This window comes from Salvelinus fontinalis, chromosome 42, assembly GCF_029448725.1.
Source record: "Salvelinus fontinalis isolate EN_2023a chromosome 42, ASM2944872v1, whole genome shotgun sequence".
Taxonomy (NCBI): Eukaryota; Metazoa; Chordata; class Actinopteri; order Salmoniformes; family Salmonidae; genus Salvelinus; species Salvelinus fontinalis.
In genome coordinates this window covers 424417-439566 of record NC_074706.1, presented here as the reverse complement: position 1 = coordinate 439566, position 15150 = coordinate 424417, and the positions used below count along the sequence as shown (strand labels likewise).

At 46.9% G+C, this 15150-nt stretch overlaps 1 protein-coding gene across 1 annotated transcript in view; it reads left to right on the top strand.

Moving 5' to 3' along the window:
* LOC129841034 (calcium-binding protein 2-like) overlaps positions 1 to 15150 on the top strand; it is a 32215-nt gene that overhangs the window by 13886 nt on the left and 3179 nt on the right. The window contains exons 2-3 of the mRNA XM_055909147.1: positions 5131 to 5358; positions 14020 to 14050. Of these exons, the coding sequence (XP_055765122.1) occupies positions 5131 to 5358; positions 14020 to 14050 (259 nt within the window). The remainder of the gene's footprint in view (positions 1 to 5130; positions 5359 to 14019; positions 14051 to 15150) is intronic.

The following is a 15150-nucleotide window of genomic DNA, read 5'->3' as shown; positions in this document are numbered from 1 at the left end:
TTGGAATAGTGGGATTGACATGGAGGGTGGATATTGGGAGGAGGCCACGGAAGCGGGGGTTGACTATGGTGGGGTGGGGACCACGACCAGCGCCAGAGCCGCCACCGTGGACAGACGCCCACCCCGACCCTCCCCTAGACTTTGTGCTGGTGCGCCCGGAGTTCGCACCTTAAGGGGGGGGGTTCTGTCACGTCCCTGACCTGTTTTCCTTTGTTTTGTATTTGTTTTAGTTGGTCAGGGCGTGAGTTGGGTGGGTTGGTCTAGGTTTGATTTTCTATGTTGGGATTTTGTGTTCGGCCTGGTATGATTCTCAATCAGAGACAGCTGTCAATCGTTGTCCCTGATTGAGAATCAAAATAAGGCAGCGTGGGTTTCACTTGTGTTTTGTGGGTGTTTGTTCCTGTGTCAGTGTTTGGGCCACAAAGGGACTGTTTCAGGTTAGTCACGTTTGTTGGTTGTTGTATTTTGTAGTGTTTGTTGTTTTCCCATTAAAATATGAATACTTACCAATCAGCATCTTGGTCCGATCCATGCTCCTCCTCGTCTGAGGAGGAGAACGACTATGACAGCCGTTACAATGCCGTCCTGTTATATGTCTGTCTGTCTGTCTCTCTCCAACAATGGCTTGCTTCTTGTAGCAATACTTTTTACCCAGAATGCATCGCAAAACCTACCAATTACCTAATTGACAATCAACTTCAATAAAGGCATGAAAATGGTACACAAACACGTTCAGGTCATAAACATACATGTTACCATCAAACCACACTTTCAATAATGGTGTTCCCATGCTGTAAACATCAACAACATATGTCCCCGTGAATAAGCTACTACCGTAAAAACCCTTACCGCAAAAACCCTTACTGCAAAAACCCTTGCCTCCATTTGACATCACAACTATGAGCAGGAAATGGACCGAACCCTCTTGTGTCAATGAGTCAATAAAAGGTAATCGTTTACATTTATTTTGTTCTTGTAACGGCAGCCGTCCTCCTCTTCGGCCGATACATGGAGCTGGAATGTACCGCACCAGGCTAAGCACACGTACAGGAGACACCGTGCGCTTTTCCGCATACCAAGGTGTCTGCCCGTACTCCCGCTCTCCACGGTAAGCACAGGAAGTGGGCGCAGGTTTCCTACCTGACTTCGCCACACTCCTCTTTAGCCCCCCCCCCCCAAGACATTTTTGGGGTTTCTTCTCGGGCTTCCAGCCACGCTTCTGTGCTGCCTCCTCATACCACCGTTCCTGGGCTTTAGCTGCCTCCATCTCTTCACGAGAGCGGCGATATTCTCCAATGTTAGCCCAGTGTCCTTTACCCTCCAAAATTTCCTCCCATGTCCATGAGTCCTGTGTACTGGGCCGCTGCTGCTGCTGTTTCCCGTACCCACGCTGCTTGGTCCGAGATTGGTGGGTGGTTCTGTAACGGCAGCCTTCCTCCTCTTCGTCTGAAGAGGAGGTGTAGCAGGGATCGGACCAAGACGCAGCGTATTCCGTGTTCAACATGATTTTAATAAACAAGACGAAACTGTGAACACTTACAAAATAACAAACGTGGCTTACCGATACAGCCCTATCTGGTGCAGAGAAAACACAGAGACAGGAAACAACCACCCACAAAATCCCAACACAAAACAAGCCACCTATATATGATTCCCAATCAGAGACAACACAAAACATCTGCCTCTGATTGAGAACCATATTAGGCCAAACATAGAAACAGACAAACTAGACACACAACATAGAATGCCCACCCAGCTCACGTCCTGACCAACACTAAAACAAGCAAAACACACAAGAACTATGGTCAGAACGTGACAGTTCCACTATGCATGCAACTTGTGATCACTGAATGCACCCACAGAAAGAGTTATATTAACTGGAGATGCACCCGCTCAACTTTGGTTTTAGAAATGGGGGGGCATAACTGCTCTCTGAGGCGTCCGCACGGTCCTGAAGCACATGTTTTGTATCACAGTGCAATGATAAAACTGGGGGGGACAAACTTGCAATTTGAGAATGCCCCTGTGGAGATGCACAACAAAAGGTTTCAGCGCCAAACCAATAATCCTGACGCTCCAAAGTCAAACTCATAACAGGCAGGTTTCTTTGACAGGTGATCAACAATAACATGACTAACCCCACATTAGTACAATAAATACATGTGATTCTCAACCCCTACACCATGTCTGGTCATTTATAACAGCATGTCTTTAAATCAGGTGTCGTATGACATTATGACAATAGTCACATGGGGATTGTTATCAAAAGGCTTTAGGAAAGGCAAAACGCTTGTTCACTGAAGTAGCTACAACAGTATTTGTGTAGAGGACCATCAGCCTCACCTTTCTCCCATCCAATCTACAATGAACTCATCTCATATCCTTTCTTTCCTTTCCACTTTCTTTTTCTTCTTCCTTGTGAATTCACTCTTCCTATAGCTTATGTCCTGTTAGTATCTCTACATGTCCTTCCTCTCCTCTCTGATAGGTTACACTACCTATCATCCCCTCCTCTCCAACCCTGTGTTGCTCTCTTCTCAGGGCCAACCCCTCACTTTACCTCCCCCTCCTCTCTATCCCTCCCTTTCCTCTTTCTAGCATCCCCTCCTCCCTATCCCTCCCTTTCCTCTTTCTGACATCCCCTCCTCTCTATCCCTCCCTTTCCTCTTTCTGGCATCCTCTCCTCTCTATCCCTCCCTTTCCTATTTCTAGCATCCCCTCCTCCCTATCCCTCCCTTTCCTCTTTCTGACATCCCCTCCTCTCTATCCCTCCCTTTCCTCTTTCTGGCATCCCCTCCTCTCTATCCCTCCCTTTCCTATTTCTAGCATCCCCTCCTCTCTATCCCTCCCTTTCCTCTTTCTAGCATCCCCTCCTCTCTATCCCTCCCTTTCCTCTTTCTAGCATCCCCTCCTCCCTATCCCTCCCTTTCCTCTTTCTGACATCCCCTCCTCTCTATCCCTCCCTTTCCTCTTTCTGACATCCCCTCCTCTCTATCCCTCCCTTTCCTCTTTCTAGCATCCCCTCCTCCCTATCCCTCCCTTTCCTCTTTCTGACATCCCCTCCTCTCTATCCCTCCCTTTCCTCTTTCTAGCATCCCCTCCTCTCTATCCCTCCCTTTCCTCTTTCTAGCATCCCCTCCTCCCTATCCCTCCCTTTCCTCTTTCTGACATCCCCTCCTCTCTATCCCTCCCTTTCCTCTTTCTGACATCCCCTCCTCTCTATCCCTCCCTTTCCTCTTTCTGGCATCCCCTCCTCTCTATCCCTCCCTTTCCTATTTCTAGCATCTCCTCCTCTCTATCCCTCCCTTTCCTCTTTCTGGCATCCCCTCCTCTCTATCCCTCCCTTTCCTCTTTCTAGCATCTCCTCCTCTCTATCCCTCCCTTTCCTCTTTCTGGCATCTCCTCCTCTCTACCCCTCCCTTTCCTCTTTCTAGCATCTCCTCCTCTCTATCCCTCCCTTTCCTCTTTCTGGCATCCCCTCCTCTCTATCCCTCCCTTTCCTCTTTCTAGCATCCCCTCCTCCCTATCCCTCCCTTTCCTCTTTCTGACATCCCCTCCTCTCTATCCCTCCCTTTCCTCTTTCTAGCATCCCCTCCTCTCTATCCCTCCCTTTCCTCTTTCTAGCATCCCCTCCTCCCTATCCCTCCCTTTCCTCTTTCTGACATCCCCTCCTCTCTATCCCTCCCTTTCCTCTTTCTGACATCCCCTCCTCTCTATCCCTCCCTTTCCTCTTTCTGGCATCCCCTCCTCTCTATCCCTCCCTTTCCTCTTTCTAGCATCTCCTCCTCTCTATCCCTCCCTTTCCTCTTTCTGGCATCCCCTCCTCTCTATCCCTCCCTTTCCTCTTTCTGGCATCTCCTCCTCTCTATCCCTCCCTTTCCTATTTCTGGCATTCCCTCCTCTCCATCCCTCATTTTCTACTAGTCCCATCGCTCTATTCCTTTAATCTGAAATGTTGAGGATTAAAAAGGCTTCCCGTTTTCCCCTCTAATTCTCCCCCCCCCCCTCCCTCCCTCTCAATTCTGTCAAACTGGTGATTTGCAGAGTGAGTGAGTAAAAGAACGGTAAAGGGCTGATATGGACTACATTGAAGGGTAATCAAGGGAAAATAAATGGAGTGAAAGAGTGAGAGAGAGAGAGAGAGAGAGAGAGAGAGAGAGAGAGAGAGAGAAATAAACTGACAATAGAATCACCTTGCTCTCCTAACTTATCCTGCCAGTAGCACCATGTGTGAGGGTTTCCATCAATTCAAGGAGCTTTGACCAGAGACACATGGCGACCGCATGGCAACATAGTCTCTCAATAGACCAATTGGATCTTTGATTCAGCATTTAGGAGGACCTCATTGGCTGGATTATCATCTTCATTATCATCAACATCAGTAGTGTTCTGTTGGTGGCTGAAGAGCTCAATTCTGGGATAGATTAGAACTTTAGGTTTGGACCGGGACTTTGTCTGGAGAGGTTATGTAATAGCTAACTGGAGAGAGGGAGGGAGAGAGGAAAGGAGAGGGACGGGACAGAGGGAAAGAGAGGGGGAGGAGAGGAGGACTCAGATATAAAGAAAAACTGATGGGAAATAAGAGAAGCAAAATGAGGAAGGTAAGGGATTATTCTGCAATTATTTATTGTCGTTTAGATTATTTGGGGATTTAGTATTGGAGATCTATTGATTCTACAGATGTGTGAGAGACAGACGTATGTTTTCTTTTTTTTTTTTACTGTAGGCGGTGTAAAATTAACGTTTCTAAGACTTGCAATGTGCATGACTTTAAAAAATCAACATTGTTTCTTGTACATTGACTTTTAGCTGAATTTTAAATGTTTATTAGCATTGACGACACTGAGTTAACTGTACAGAATATTGGTTCATACACGCTGCTAGGAATGACTGAAACCAGGAAGCATTGCTACTTTAGTGACAGCATACTGGTTCATACACACTGGTAGGAATGACTAACACAAGGAAGCATGACTACTGTAGTGATCTAGTCTACAGCCTAGTGTGTCTTAGAACAATAAGGAACAAGGTTGAAGAACTACTTCACTCACCTGCCATTTTTATTGGCTAAACACACATTTTCTTATCATTCTGATTGGTTGGCATGTGGTTGGTTAATCGATTTGATTGGTTCCCCTCCCTAAGGGTGTATTGCCCTCGGAGGGGAGCGGAGCCCCATTGGCTGCGGCGGCAATGCTGGGGGGTGTGGGGCACTTGGAGGAAGAAGAGGAGGAAGATGAAAGGAGAAGAGTGTTTGAGGAGCCGTTGTGTGCTGTGGTCCAGAACTGCACCGTTCTACACAACATCGTGGGCCCCGCCTGCATCTTCCTCAGAGAGGCGTTCATTCAGAGCCAGCTCGTATGTAACCTTACAGAGATACACACACACCCTCTCTCACACACACACACACATACACACACACACACACACACACACACACACACACACACACACACACACACACACACACACACACACACACACACACACACACACACACACACACGCACGCACACACACACGCACACACACACGCACACACACACGCACACACACACGCACACACACACACACACACACTAATGTAAACAACATACTATACTGATATAATAGTCATCCATTTATCAATTTCAGACATTTTGTCTGAACAAATCACCAGGTTTCTGTGGTCCTTGACTAGCTTTTACAAGAGTGTAACACCATATGAGCTTGTACGTTCACCAAGACCTTACATCCATCCCATAATATCATTACCATCATGATCACTTCATCAAACATCACCCTGTCCACAGCTCTGATCCTATCCACAGCTCTGATTCTATCCACTCACCACCCTGTCCACAGCTCTGATCCTATCCACAGCTCTGATTCTATCCACTCACCACCCTGTCCACAGCTCTGATTCTATCCACTCACCACCATGTCCACAGCTCTGATCCTATCCACTCACCACCCTGTCCAGAGCTCTGACCCTATCCACAGCTCTGATTCTATCCACTCACCACCCTGTCCACAGCTCTGATTCTATCCACTCACCACCATGTCCACAGCTCTTATTCTATCCACTCACCACCCTCTCCACAGCTCTGATCCTATCTACAGCTCTGATTCTATCCACTCACTGCCCAGTCCACAGCTCTTATCCTATCCACTCACCACCCTGTTCACAGCTCTGACCCTATCCACTCACCACCCTCTCCACAGCTCTGACCCTATCCACTCACCACCCTCTCCACAGCTCTGATCCTATCCACTCACCACCCTGTCCACAGCTCTGATCCTATCCACTCACCACCCTGTCCACAGCTCTGATCCTATCCACTCACCACCCTCTCCACAGCTCTGACCCTATCCACTCACCACCCTCTCCACAGCTCTGACCCTATCCACTCACCACCCTCTCCACAGCTCTGATCCTATCCACTCACCACCCTGTCCACAGCTCTGACCCTATCCACTCACCACCCTCTCCACAGCTCTGATCCTATCCACTCACCACCCTGTCCACAGCTCTGATACTATCCACAGCTCTGATCCTATCCACTCACCACCCTGTCCACAGCTCTGATCCTATCCACTCACCACCCTCTCCACAGCTCTGATCCTATCCACTCACCACCCTGTCTACAGCTCTGATCCTATCCACAGCTCTGATACTATCCACTCACCACCCTATCCACAGCACTGATCCTATCCACTCACCACCCTCTCCACAGCTCTGATCCTATCCACTCACCACCCTGTCCAGAGCTCTGATCCTATCCACTCACCACCCTGTCCACAGCACTGATCCTATCCACTCACCACCCTCTCCACAGCTCTGATCCTATCCACTCACCACCCTCTCCACAGCTCTGATTCTATCCACTCACCACCATGTCCACAGCACTGATCCTATCCACTCACCACCCTGTCCACAGCTCTGATCCTATCCACTCACCACCCTGTCTACAGCTCTGATCCTATCCACTCACCACCCTGTCCACAGCTCTGACCCTATCCACTCACCACCCTGTCCACAGCTCTGATCCTATCCACTCACCACCCTGTCCACAGCTCTGATCCTATCCACTCACCACCCTGTCCACAGCTCTGACCCTATCCACTCACCACCCTGTCCACAGCTCTGACCCTATCCACTCACCACCCTGTCCACAACTCTGACCCTATCCACTCACCACCCTGTCCACAGCTCTGATCCTATCCACTCACCACCCTCTCCACAGCTCTGATCCTATCCACTCACCACCCTCTCCACAGCTCTGATCCTATCCACTCACCACCCTGTCCACAGCTCTGATCCTATCCACTCACCACCCTCTCCACAGCTCTGATCCTATCCACTCACCACCCTCTCCACAGCTCTGACCCTATCCACTCACCACCCTGTCCACAGCTCTGACCCTATCCACTCACCACCCTGTCCACAGCTCTGATCCTATCCACTCACCACCCTGTCCACAGCACTGATCCTATCCACTCACCACCCTGTCCACAGCTCTGACCCTATCCACTCACCACCCTGTCCACAGCTCTGACCCTATCCACTCACCACCCTCTCCACAGCACTGATCCTATCCACTCACCACCCTGTCCACAGCTCTGACCCTATCCACTCACCACCCTGTCCACAGCACTGATCCTATCCACTCACCACCCTCTCCACACCTCTGACCCTATCCACTCACCACCCTGTCCACAGCTCTGACCCTATCCACTCACCACCCTGTCCACAGCTCTGACCCTATCCACTCACCACCCTGTCCACAGCTCTGATCCTATCCACTCAATATCAGGTTATATTTCTATGACACCAGCATCTCCCCTGTGACAACATCTCCCCTGTGACATCCTCATCACCATTACAATCCCGAGCAGCATGGTTGGATTGGAGTCATCTCCACCAAAGATCATCTGCTATCTCTGTGAGTGTCCCATATCCATTGATGCTGCTATACATTGTTTTTAGTGATGACTTACTGTATTTACTTTACATATAGAGCACCGTACAACATTATTTTAGCAAGCAAAACTTTCTACGATAGACCACATCCTGCTGTTTTTTTATATTATAATCTCCCATCACGAGGTTGGAATAATACTGTGAAATTGTAACAATTATGATATTGTCCTATTAGTGTAAGAGCTGTTTGAAAAGAGCACCTGAAAATGCAGCTTGTTTTGCATGGGTGGATTTTTGGCCTGCCTGGCGACATCACCAGTTGATTTCAGTTAATTAACCAATAGCAAAGGGAGTTTCAAACCTCACTGCCAATAACAGCTATTTTTCAGGTTACATATCCCTCCCTTTTGCCTCAATTATACCCCTTGCTCAGACCACTCCCAGACATTTCTAGCAAAAGTATTGCTTGATAAATGTAATTTTGCTAAAAAGCCACTTTTGTTTATTTTTGATCATTTTAATTAAAAACAATTACAGTAAGGGATACTTCGGGATTTTTGCACTTCCCAAGAGTTAGATGAACTTGTGTATACCATTTGTATGTCTGCATGCAGTTTGAAGAAAGTTGCTAACTACCGTTAGTGCAATGACTGCATGCTAGCTGTACCTGTAGACTTCCAGCCATTGCTCTAACACTACTTAGCATTGGCTCGCAAAACTACCTCTAACTTCCTTAATACTGGACGCAGAGACATACAAAAAAAGGTATCAACGAGTTGATCTGACTCTGGGGAAGTAGATACAGGCAACATTGCCAACATCTCGAAGGATCCCTTTAATTGATACCTAGAAAGGATTTGATCGAGATAAAATCCTTTAAAGGTTCTACGTTTTGAGTAGAACAAAGAAAGATAAAAGAGAAGGACGGCCTAGAACAGAATGTACTATAGATGTTGTCGAAGAGTGTGTGGCGATGCCATGGTCAGTGCTCAGCCTGTTCCTCAACGTTGTCATTTAGACGATGGATTCATCTCCTGGTCACCGAGCGAGCAGCGTCTGATATGGCCTCCTATTCCAGATTAATGTCTTTGTTCGAGTGAGAGGAGATCATATTGGATTTGTCCCAAGTGGCACCCTATTCCCTATTTAGTGCACTACTTTTAACCAGGGCTCTGGTCAAAAGTAGTGCACTACATAGGGAATATGGTGCCATTTTATACACGCCCATAATCACACACACAGGGGAGTAATTTCCTGATAGCAACTATGCTAGGCTAATGCTAAGCGCTATTAGCTGGGTGTTTTGCCATTTGGGCCAGGTACTTAGAGTGACTGTGACTGACGAGCTAGCACTTGATAGTGGATCTGTCCTTAGATGGACTGTTGAGGAGAAATATAACATTATGTGGGGAGATGGTGTGGTTTTGATTCCGTCATTGTGAATTGGAGATGCTTATTAGTGGTGGGTATTTCCTGAACTAACGGCCTTTTTTGAACGGCTCTTTTTGATGAACGTTGGAAATCGAATCGCATCAGTGAAAGAGCTGTTCATTTGGCGCCCTGATTTGCATACTGCTGCTTTATGAGCTCAAAACAATGATTATCTGCAGATACGTTACAGCAACATTATCTAACGTTACAACATTATCTAAAGAAGGTGAATCCTCACTGCAGAAACAATACATAGTGGGGAGAGCACGTCATTCTGGTCGCTCATTTTAGCAATGCGTTAAAAAAAATTGTAACGGATCTACGTTAACACTTTGGCCAGGTAAAAATGCATTTGAATATGCATATAACAGTCTGATATAATGGTAGCATACTTTTTTGGCTTTACGTTAGAGATTTTCAATGTGTTCACGGTTCTAGGATTTTCAAGCATTTTTGAATGAAGAGCCGTTCGGCATCCAAACGATGCGACTCACAGAAACGTTTCAGGAACGCCCATCACTCATGTTTATGGGAGGCCAGGATAGAGACATGTGGGCAGTGATTGGTCAATTTGAAAGCGTTGGACCATTTGAACCAATCATAGAGTGTAGTACTGCTATCTATACAGGGCTGCCAATCAATCAGATCATTAGAACGTATTCTACACAGGTTTGACCTAAAAGCTACAAAGGCGAGGAGGGTAAATGGCAGGGTATTGGACCATTTGAACCACTCATGGAATTATGAGTTAGAATGGCATAAGGGTTAATAGTCTATTGATATGAAACACAAAGTACTGGTTATGTAATCCTACAATCCTCTGTTCTCTGAAATGGAGATGAAAGCTGATCTCATGTCTGAGACCAGTTGGAGGTGTCTGTAGGTCCAGAGTGGACTAAGAGCTGTGATGATGCATGTTGCTGGGGATATAAACCTATAAGAGCTATGATGGTGCATGTTGCTGGGGATATGAACCTATAAGAGCTGTGATGATGCGTATTGCTGGGGATATGAACCTATAAGAGCTGTGATGATGCGTATTGCTGGGGATATGAACCTATAAGAGCTATGATGATGCGTATTGCTGGGGATATGAACCTATAAGAGCTGTGATGATGCATGTTGCTGGGGATATGAACCTATAAGAGCTGTGATGATGCTTATTGCTGGGGATATGAACCTATAAGAGCTGTGATGGTGCGTATTGCTGGGGATATGAACCTATAAGAGCTATGATGATGCGTATTGCTGGGGATATGAACCTATAAGAGCTGTGATGATGTGTATTGCTGGGGATATGAACCTATAAGAGCTGTGATGATGCGTATTGCTGGGGATATGAACCTATAAGAGCTGTGATGATGCGTATTGCTGGGGATATGAACCTATAAGAGCTATGATGATGCGTATTGCTGGGGATATGAACCTATAAGAGCTGTGATGATGCGTATTGCTGGGGATATGAACCTATAAGAGCTATGATGATGCGTATTGCTGGGGATATGAACCTATAAGAGCTGTGATGATGCGTATTGCTGGGGATATGAACCTATAAGAGCTGTGATGATGCATGTTGCTGGGGATATGAACCTATAAGAGCTGTGATGATGCGTATTGCTGGGGATATGAACCTATAAGAGCTGTGATGATGCGTATTGCTGGGGATATGAACCTATAAGAGCTATGATGATGCATGTTGCTGGGGATATGAACCTATAAGAGCTATGATGATGCGTATTGCTGGGGATATGAACCTATAAGAGCTGTGATGATGCGTATTGCTGGGGATATGAACCCATAAGAGCTGTGATGATGCATATTGCTGGGGATATTAACCTATAAGAGCTGTGATGATGCATATTGCTGGGGATATTAACCTATAAGAGCTGTGATGATGCATATTGCTGGGGATATGAACCTACAGTATAAGAGCTATGATGATGCATGTTGCTGGGGATATGAACCTATAAATCCAACCAAGCCCCAACAACTTGGTTGGAAGGTGAAAGTCTAAATACAATTGTGTGTGTAAACAAGTCGATGGGCATAGTGCCGGCAGACAAATGAATGATCCAAATTAGGAGAAAAAACTATAATCATTAGTAATTTATCTCGATACAGTTTAGCATACATATAATCGCTGTCCTGTTCGCTCTAATCCAATCCTGTTGTATTACTATTCCTGGTGATGTGATTGGCTGTCAGTCACAGAACAGAGCAGAAGACAGAACACGTGTGAAACAAGGCTATTGGGACACATTCCAAACTCTCCAGACACTCTAGAAACACACGGCCGGGAGAAAGAGGGTGTGCTTAGGCAAATTGTTTCAACAAAAGTAGAGAAAAACTCTCAATTGCTGTGAATTAGAATCCGTTGTGCATTTAGATTACATTACATTACAAACACGGACGTCTCGGCTCATCAAATCAATCAAATCACATTTTATTTGTCACATACACGTGTTTAGCAGATGTTATTGCGGGTGTAGCGAAATGCTTGTTTGCGTGACAAAGAATGACAAAGCTTTTGATATCATTGAGATAAATGATGGACCTTGAATTTATGAATGAGAGATTTGTGCCTTGACTTTTAGCAAGCAGATGTTGCTTATTTGTCTGCGTCATCACCACAGCATCAGCTGAAGTGTTGTAACTATCCTCCACCATCAAAACTCAATATCTGACTGTAACATGCATCCTATAGAGGTATCTCTGGTTTAGGACTGAGGAGGTACAGGCTTGGTGCTATTAAAGAAGGTTTTCTGAGTGCATGCGTATGTGCACGTGTTCCTCACTTTTACTAAACACCCCAAATCTCCTCATCTCCATTTGGTGCCTGGCAACTCTGGCTCTGTAATCTGTTTGACATATGACCCTGGCTGCATGGCAACTCTGGCATGTAATCTGTTTTGACCTATGACCCTGGCTGCATGGCAACTCTGGCACTGTAATCTGTTTTGACCTATGACCCTGGCTGCATGGCAACTCTGGCTCTGTAATCTGTTTGACCTATGACCCTGGCTGCATGTCAACTCTGGCACTGTAATCTGTTTTGACCTATGACCCTGGCTGCATGTCAACTCTGGCACTGTAATCTGTTTTGACCTATGACCCTGGCTGCATGTCAACTCTGGCACTGTAATCTGTTTTGACCTATGACCCTGGCTGCATGTCAACTCTGGCACTGTAATCTGTTTTGATCTATGACCCTGGCTGCATGTCAACTCTGGCCCTGTAATCTGTTTTGACCTATGACCCTGGCTGCATGTCAACTCTGGCCCTGTAATCTGTTTTGACCTATGACCCTGGCTGCATGTCAACTCTGGCCCTGTAATCTGTTTTGACCTATGACCCTGGCTGCATGTCAACTCTGGCACTGTAATCTGTTTTGACCTATGACCCTGGCTGCATGTCAACTCTGGCACTGTAATCTGTTTTGACCTATGACCCTGGCTGCATGTCAACTCTGGCACTGTAATCTGTTTTGACCTATGACCTTTACTGCATGATGAAATGTTATTTGTCACATGAATGAAATATTATTTGTAACATGCTTAGTAAACAACAGATGTAGACTAACAGTGAAATGCTCACCTGGTCACTGACAGAACCCACTGAGTGAGTGAGTGAGTGAGTGAGTGAGTGAGTGAGTGAGTGAGTGAGTGAGTGAGTGAGTGAGTGAGTGAGTGAGTGAGTGAGTGAGTGTGCGTGTGTCCAGTCATTGGCAGAACCTACTGTTGTGTGTTTGAGACTGACTACAGTCCGATTGCACAACATCACTGATTACTCTACAAATCCCCTTGCAACAAACTGATCCCCTCTAACACGCTGCCTGTGTCTACCTCACACTGCTACATCCCAAATGGCACCCTATTCCCATATAGTACACTGCTTTGGATTGATGAGCCCTGGTCAAAGTAGTGCACTATACATGGAATAGGGTGCCATTTGGGACATAACCCCTTCGATGTAGCCTACCACTGACAGACAGAGCAGTGCAGCCAATCACAGGGGATGGAATAGGACTGTGTTGAGCGAACTGAGGGGTTGCTAAAGCCAGTCGGATCACATGCTGTGTAATCCTGTAACAAATCGCCAGTCTGGCTGCGTAACATGAATTGATGGGGTTTTAGAGATGAGGGAGGGAGGGAGGGAGGGAGAGGGAGAAGGAGGGAGGAAGGGGGGAGAGAGGGAGGGAGGGAGAGAGAGAGAGAGAGAGAGAGAGAGAGAGAGAGAGAGAGAGAGAGAGAGAGAGGGAGAAGGAGGGAGGGAGGAAGGAAGGGGGGAGAGAGGGAGGGAGAGAGAGAGGGAGGCAGGGAGGGGAGAGAGGATGCAACTTGTATGAGAGAGAAGTGAATGAATCCTCTGTATTTAGGTTTCTGCTGTCTCTCACTCTCAAACAATTCCCTATCAAATGATTCCCTATCAAATGAGTCCATATCAAATGTTTTACTACCTTCCAGGTCAGTCCGCAACATTCAGATGGAGCTAAATCAAAGATGTACAGTTCTCTTTGTTTTTATGAGGATGTTTCTCTGTCAGTCATTGTGTGTGTGTGCATTTCTGTTCATCTACACTACAGTATATTCAGTGTCCTTATCTTTGTGTGTGTGTCTGTGTCCGTGCGAGCTAACACACTGTGTCTGTCACTCTGTGTGTGTCCCCTCAAATCTGAAACCCTGCAGGACAGAGACCTACGGCCAGAAGAGATTGAAGGTACAGATATAAGAGACATTACACAGAGCCAGTCAACACCATCATCCTCCCTCCGTCATCCTCCCTCTGTCCCTGTTTCTCTCAGTCAACACTGTCATCCTCCCTCTGTCCCTGTTTCTCTCAGTCAACACCGTCATCCTCCCACTCCCTGTTTCTCTCAGTCAACACCGTCATCCTCCCTCTGTCCCTGTTTCTCTCAGTCAACACCATCATCCTCCCTCTGTCCCTGTTTCTCTCAGTCAACACAGTCATCCTCCCTCTGTCCCTGTTTCTCTCAGTCAACACCATCATCCTCCCTCTGTCCCTGTTTCTCTCAGTCAACACCGTCATCCTCCCACTCCCTGTTTCTCTCAGTCAACACCGTCATCTTCCCTCTCCTTCTCTGTTTCTCTCAGTCAACACCGTTATCCTCCCTCTCCTTCCCTGTTTCTCTCAGTCAACACCGTCATCCTCCCACTCCCTGTTTCTCTCAGTCAACACCGTCATCTTCCCTCCATCCCTGTTTCTCTCAGTCAACACCGTCATCCTCCCTCTCCTTCCCCGTTTCTCTCAGTCAACACTGTCATCTTCCCTCTCCTTCCCCGTTTCTCTCAGTCAACACTGTCATCCTCCCACTCCCTGTTTCTCTCAGTCAACACCGTCATCCTCCCTCTCCTTCCCCGTTTCTCTCAGTCAACACTGTCATCTTCCCTCTCCTTCCCCGTTTCTCTCAGTCAACACTGTCATCCTCCCACTCCCTGTTTCTCTCAGTCAACACCGTCATCTTCCCTCCGTCCCTGTTTCTCTCAGTCAACACCGTCATCTTCCCTCTCCTTCCCTGTTTCTCTCAGTCAACACCGTCATCCTCCCACTCCCTGTTTCTCTCAGTCAACACAGTCATCCTCCCTCCATCCCTGTTTCTCTCAGTCAACACCGTCATCCTCCCTCTCCTTCCCCGTTTCTCTCAGTCAATACTGTCATCTTCCCTCTCCTTCCCCTTTTCTCTCAGTCAACACTGTCATCCACCCTCTCTCCCTGTTTCTCTCAGTCAACACCACCATCCTTCCTCTCTCCCTGTTTCAATCAGTCAACACCACCATCATCCCTCTCACCCTGTTTCT